The sequence below is a fragment of the Urocampus carinirostris genome, chromosome 1, assembly GCF_059441175.1.
Source record: "Urocampus carinirostris isolate Australia breed hairy pipefish chromosome 1, RoL_Ucar_1.0, whole genome shotgun sequence".
NCBI classification, from domain to species: Eukaryota; Metazoa; Chordata; class Actinopteri; order Syngnathiformes; family Syngnathidae; genus Urocampus; species Urocampus carinirostris.
Window position 1 is genome coordinate 50,390,002 of NC_142349.1, and position 6,098 is coordinate 50,396,099.

The 6,098-nt window shown below is 38.9% G+C and overlaps 1 protein-coding gene across 1 annotated transcript; it reads right to left on the bottom strand.

Moving 5' to 3' along the window:
- Positions 1 to 1,085: 1,085 nt before the first annotated feature.
- Positions 1,086 to 5,680, bottom strand: gadd45gip1 (growth arrest and DNA-damage-inducible, gamma interacting protein 1). The gene is made up of 2 exons (XM_088343939.1): positions 5,259 to 5,680; positions 1,086 to 1,458 (listed from the first exon to the last, which is right to left on the bottom strand). The coding sequence occupies exons 1-2, from the start codon at positions 5,654 to 5,656 to the stop codon at positions 1,161 to 1,163; spliced, it is 696 nt and encodes a 231-aa protein (XP_088200065.1). The 5' UTR covers positions 5,657 to 5,680; the 3' UTR covers positions 1,086 to 1,160.
- Positions 5,681 to 6,098: the final 418 nt, after the last annotated feature.

Here is a 6,098-nt window from a genome sequence, read left to right on the forward strand (position 1 = left end):
TTTGAATTAGTCTGTTGCACTTGAAAACAAAACATGGAGTTTATAGAAAAAAACATTTGTGAGTCATTCAATGAAGGATTTAATTTCAAGGTTCCTACAGACACATGAAATCCTTGATAATGGTTGAATTTTAATGTTTTCAGTGATTGAAAAATGCTTGAATTTTGGGTGAAGTGCTTGTAAATGTTTGAAATTGTCATATTTCTCAAGTCTGCTTAAAGGTGACGCCAACACTGCTCTAGTGGATTCGCTTTGCTGCTATATTCCTTGTGATTAATGGCAGTTGGCATTAGTTTGTACGGCATTGTCCTACTAAGCAGCATCCCCCCTACATGTCATGCCCAAGATAACAGGTGCATGCTACACCTATAAAATGCATATTGGTGCAAGGATAACGAATCAATTATGGAACTTTACAAAAGATGATGTAGCGTTTCCTATAATGGCATGGAATATCTGCAACTAAAATGTAAGCCACTTATTAAATATGAGTCAATTTTACCCAATACCTAAATTGGAATCAAATTCTCATAAACATTGTATTTTCCCGAAAAAAATGTATATTAATGCGAGAGAGAGCCAGAGAAAACTGAAAGAGAGAGCGAAAGAAGAGCGAGAGCGGGCGAGAACCAAGAGAGGGCAAAAAGCAAGAGTGAGAGAGAAAAGCAAGAGAGAGAAAACGAAAAGTGAGAGAGAAATCCATGTACAGCATTTGTGAGAGGCACCTGGCTTTGGGAACAAAGTGGACTTATTTCAACCTGTAGCTCGTTTTTCTCTTGCGTTTCCCCAAGCGTTGTCTCGCGGGCCGGATTTAATCCCTCAGCAGGCCTGAACCGGCCCGCGGGCCACATGTTTGACACCCCTGGTCTTGATGGATGCACACTGCATATGTATATCAGATATATTTGTGACTGCAAAATACATGTTTCACACCACATATTTTTCTTTCAACGGTACTGGAGAAATTGAAAAATTGGTTTTGAAAGTCACCAAAATGTTCTTGAATTTGGCCCTGAAAAAGTTATATGAAACCTGTAATTTTCAAAACAAGTTATTGAGAAAAATAAGTGAGCTTTTTAAATGTGGAAGGTGTTGGAATTGAGAACCAAAGTGGGTTTATTATACAAAGAAATTGTTCAATACAGTGACAGAGTTCAAGTTTACGGGGAATTGGCGGGAGGAGTGACAGAAGTAGCGACAGACGCCTGTTCTTCTCTCAGTTTGCGTTTCATGAGTTTTTTCTTTTTCTTCTCCTCTTTCTCAATTTCAGCAACCATTTCCAAAAATTTGCTGCTACGGGGGTCCACCGTGTGGCCAAAACGTTCCCTGGCCTCGGCCAGCAACTTCTCACGACGCGCTTTCTCCGCCTTAAACTTCTGTTTGGCTTCACGCTTCTCTTTGCGCCAGTCGGCAACCATCTTGGGCATTTTGGCCATGCTGTCTGCAATCAGCTTCTCTCTGTGACGGGAATAGAAACGATCATGAAGTCACTCAAGCTCACCGTTTGATGTCGGATTAGCAAGTCTATCAACAATTGGATGGTTTTTGTTTGCACTGGACTGAACTGCATGATACCCTTAAAGGGATTCCCAAATTCTAATACATACAAAATGTGTGAATATAATACATGTTTTTTGCATAATATCTTTGTATATATCATTATTATTTCAAGATAATGCACTTTAAAGAGCTCAGAGCTCTGATGTCATGTGAAGCACACCAGTACTTTAGCAGGCCAGTCACTATTGGTTTAGCATGTTAAAAAGTAAAAAAAAAGTTATGAGTGTTTTAAGCCAAGTGCCTAGATGATGTCTTGCAGATATGGTACAACAAATGGCAAGCAGCCAAAATGGGGCAAACTGGCAAAAAACATTCACAGGCAGGCTAAACAGCTACTAAAAATGGCTAAACAGGAGCAATCAGCGGAAAAACGAGAGGCTGGCAAACCGAAAACATGCAGTAAGCAGCCAGGATAATCGCGGGCCAACGACAAAGATTACCAGCAACAAACACGAACCTAGACGAGAGAAAAAACAATGAGCACGGCTGGTAAGATGGCTATAGCCGACTGCTAACAGGGCTTTTTCAACAGGGCACTGTTTCTTTTGTTTCTCGTCTTCCGGTGATGTCACAGCTCTCGGAGGTATGAGCTCAAACTGTCTACTTTGAAAATTAATTCCTTGAGATCCATGACGCGTAGAATATTTTGAAACATGTCTGCAGGATTGTGGGGAGGAACACTACACATTCTGTGCCAAATTGAAAAGAAGGGTCTTTTATAATCCCTTTAACACACTGGCATGTTGGTTTAAGATCAGGTAATGGTGTAATTGTAATCCTGTGCAGTCCTTTTTTTCATTTTTGTGATTAAGGGCTATATAAATAAATGTGACTTGACTTGGCATATGAGTAGGGTTATTGGTTTGACACAAGTTGAAACACCATCTAAACATGGTATGATTAATAACTGTTTATATTTGAAAGGACATTGTGTATTATTTAGTGTCCCCTAGAGGTAAATGGACTGCATTTATATAGCGCTTTATCAGTCACTGAGGGCCTCCAAAATGCTTTACATTACACTTCACACTTTACCCATTCACATACACATAGACCAATAGTGGAGTCAGACATGCAAGGTGCTTGCCTGCATATTGGGGTCATTAGGAGTTCAGTCTCTTGCCCAAGGACACTTTGACATTTACTTGGAGGAATACCCAAGAATGCCAAGATGACCGCTCTACCTCCTGAGCTACTGCCGCCTAGTGATAAAGAACTTAATTCATAAAAAAAAAAAAAAAAAAAAAAATCTTAACCTTACGTGGCAAAGAGTTTGCCCAACCCTGGTACACGATATCACATACTGAACTATTTATTCAAGCGACAACTGAAACAAAAAATGAATAAAGTCGCAGTGACACACCAAGGTGGGTCGTATCGAGTTACATTTACTCCGTTATATTAACTTGAGTAAGTTTTGGAACATTTTGTACTTCTGGGAGTATTCTTAAATCACAATACTTTTTACTTTTACTTGAATCGGTTTGTAAAGAGGAAACTGCACTCTTACTCCGATACATTAGGCTACATTGAAACGGTTACTTAAGCAGGTACGCACATTCCTCCTTCGCTTGTTCTCTTCTCTCCTGTCCCGTGCCCCCTAAGTGAGAGGCTCTCAGCCCTTTGAGACTTTGTGATTTAGGGCTAGACAAATAAAAATGACTTGACTTGACTGAGAGCTGGGCTGTGCAGCACAAGCCCTAGCCCCGCCCCTTTTAAAGGAGCCGTGCACATAGCAAACCAGTGTGTGATTTCCGCCATGAACCGCAAAAGGTAAAAAGAAAAAAAAAACAACTGCACAGAAATCTAACCTAAACTGTTCTAAAGTTCTTTAATTTATTTTACCTTTTCAAAAGGTTGCCGTTTTATTTTTATAAAGGTGTTCTATTGCACTCTTTTTGTTGCCCAGACAAGGAGCACATTATGCACCTTTGTTGTTAGTGTTTTTCCAATCCTCAAAAGAAAAATGACAGCAAAATTGGATTTCTTAATGGCATTTCTTTAATTTTATTAAAACAATTAAACATTCCGTGATTCATTAAAATAGTGACAAAGGCACACTAGAGGTGGTATCATACAACAGAGTAGTCACATTTCTCCACAGGATGTGCTGCATCCATCTTAGTCATTTTGATAGTAGGCTTATACTGATACATACAGCATGTGTTGTGATCATTAACGGCTTATATAAGGCTTAGATCATTTTGCGAATACTGACAAATGTGTTTTTGGTCCAATATGGATCTTTAAACATTTATGGTTGCTGAGCTCTGAACATACTTGTTCGCAAAGCCTGATAAAATGTACCGGGGCTTTAAATGTGCTACTTGTGCTTGGGATGTTTGGGCGCGTTCTAAGGGATGGGCAGGGCACCTGTATGATGCGGCAGGGGTAAACCAGTGAGAGCTGTCGGGCCCTGCTGTTGAACAAAAGATTGTGTTGCGTCACCCTGACCCGAGTGACATGGGCCACTTTCTTGGGTCCCGTTTCATTCGGAGGGAAGAAAGCATGACCAACTTAGGTGGCGAGGTGCCTAACTTGTTAGGGTGTTTGGGCATTTGGGTTGGCCACGGTCCCAAAAATTTTTTGTGTGCTTTTTGCAATTTTTTCCCTTTTATTTTCTTTGTTATTGTATGTGTTTGTCTTGCTGTCGGTCACCACTCTTGAGGGATATGACCATGGTAGATAGATAGACTTCTGCTTAATTTCTATCTTTAATTTATACTGTTGAAAATAATAATAATAACAAGTCATGTTTATTTGTATAGCCCTTAATCACAAAGAGTCTCAAAGGTCTGCACAGACTACAGATCACTGTAAACCACAGACTATTACTACACCATCCACTGATCTAAAACCTACAAGAGGGCAAGGAAAAACTCAAAAACCTCAACATGAGGAAAATGAAGAAATCGTGAGAAGGGACCGCACATGAGGTAATCCCCCTTCCAGGATGATCAGGCTGCAATGGATGTTGCAATAACAAATAATGCACAGCTATTGTCTACATAAAATATAGGTTATTCATATGTTATAGAATAGAAGTGTGTTTTATGCCAATATTTAAACAGTTCCACTGAAGTTACAATGCAACTTATTAAAGTACTTTTATTTTTATTGATTATTTTAATTTATGTTTACATTCAATATAATTTGTCGATTATTGGACGAACTTCGATCAGATTTTTTTCTTCTTTTGTTTTACCAATCAATAAGAAGTTGCTACGGTTGCTCAGTACTTCAGTCAGTTTTTCACCAAATAAATGTTTATTTTTACGCTTGTAATTATTTGGATGACTTCTATTTGAGTCATATTATTCTGAAGTAACAGTACTTTTAATTGAGAACACATTTTGGCTACCGTACTCTACCTACCTTTGGCGACACAGAGGTTAGCATCTGTTCTGCACTACCGTACTCCAGTGTTATTGTTAATGTATAGTGACTTGTTTACCTGACTGCCCATTTTGCACATCTGGCTAGCTGCTCCTCTTGCACTCTTTGCACTACTGTATAAAACTATACATAGCTATAATTATTTAGTATATTATTAGTACTTCAATACTCCAACTCAATACAACATTTTATTTATATCTGTACATTCAAGGAAACTGTGCAGGTCAGATGTATCGACATTTCGTTCTGTATACACGTGTACAAGAATGACAATAAAGTATATCTGAATCTGAGTCACTCACCTCGCCATGCGTTTCTCATCCTCTTCCTTTTGCTTGACCGCAATGTTTTTCAGCATAGTGTCTAAAGAAGGTTCCCATTCATTTTCTTCCGCGATGATCTTGTCAAGCTCTGCATGGCTGGGCCACAGCGATCCAGGTTCGATTCCGGACGCCGATCCAAAACGACCGTACAGCTTCCTATCGTACTTGCTCGTCTTCTGCCATTCTGGCGTGTCCTCGCTGCTCTTGTCTGGAATATAAGGATCACAAATATTCAGTCTCAGGGGTTTGGGGTTATACGATGCGGTCTGTAAAAAAGTCCCAGTCGGATATCTCGATTTTAAAATTTTGGCTGCTGAAATCCTCGTTATTGTGTTGCAAAACCGCAGCGTCCTTGCGCAAACTCCGAACGCCGCCATTTTCCTTTAACTTCTCTAAGGACCCTCGATGGGTGGCCTTTGGAAATGCCTGTTTCGATGACCGCTTAAAACATTTTTTTTCATTTCACTTAAAGTGTTATAAAATGTAAAATGCAATTAGATTCGATTATGATAATTCATGATGAATAAATATAACATTTAAATTAATAATATTAATAAATGAAATAAAACATATTTTGATGAAGACTTTTTCTATTTTAAAGGACCCTTTTTATAAATTGACTGTTTAAGGGCATTTTTAATGAATTAAATGTTATTTTTTAACTGAAGTATGGCACTCTTGGTTTTCCCTAATAACATACTCTCACCGTAATACGTACACCAGTGCCTCCACGGACTGCTATACTGCAAGCGTCACTAGCCGAGCGAAAGGCAAGGCAGTTGAGTATTTGTATTTGTTTTGTCTTACCTTTTATATTTT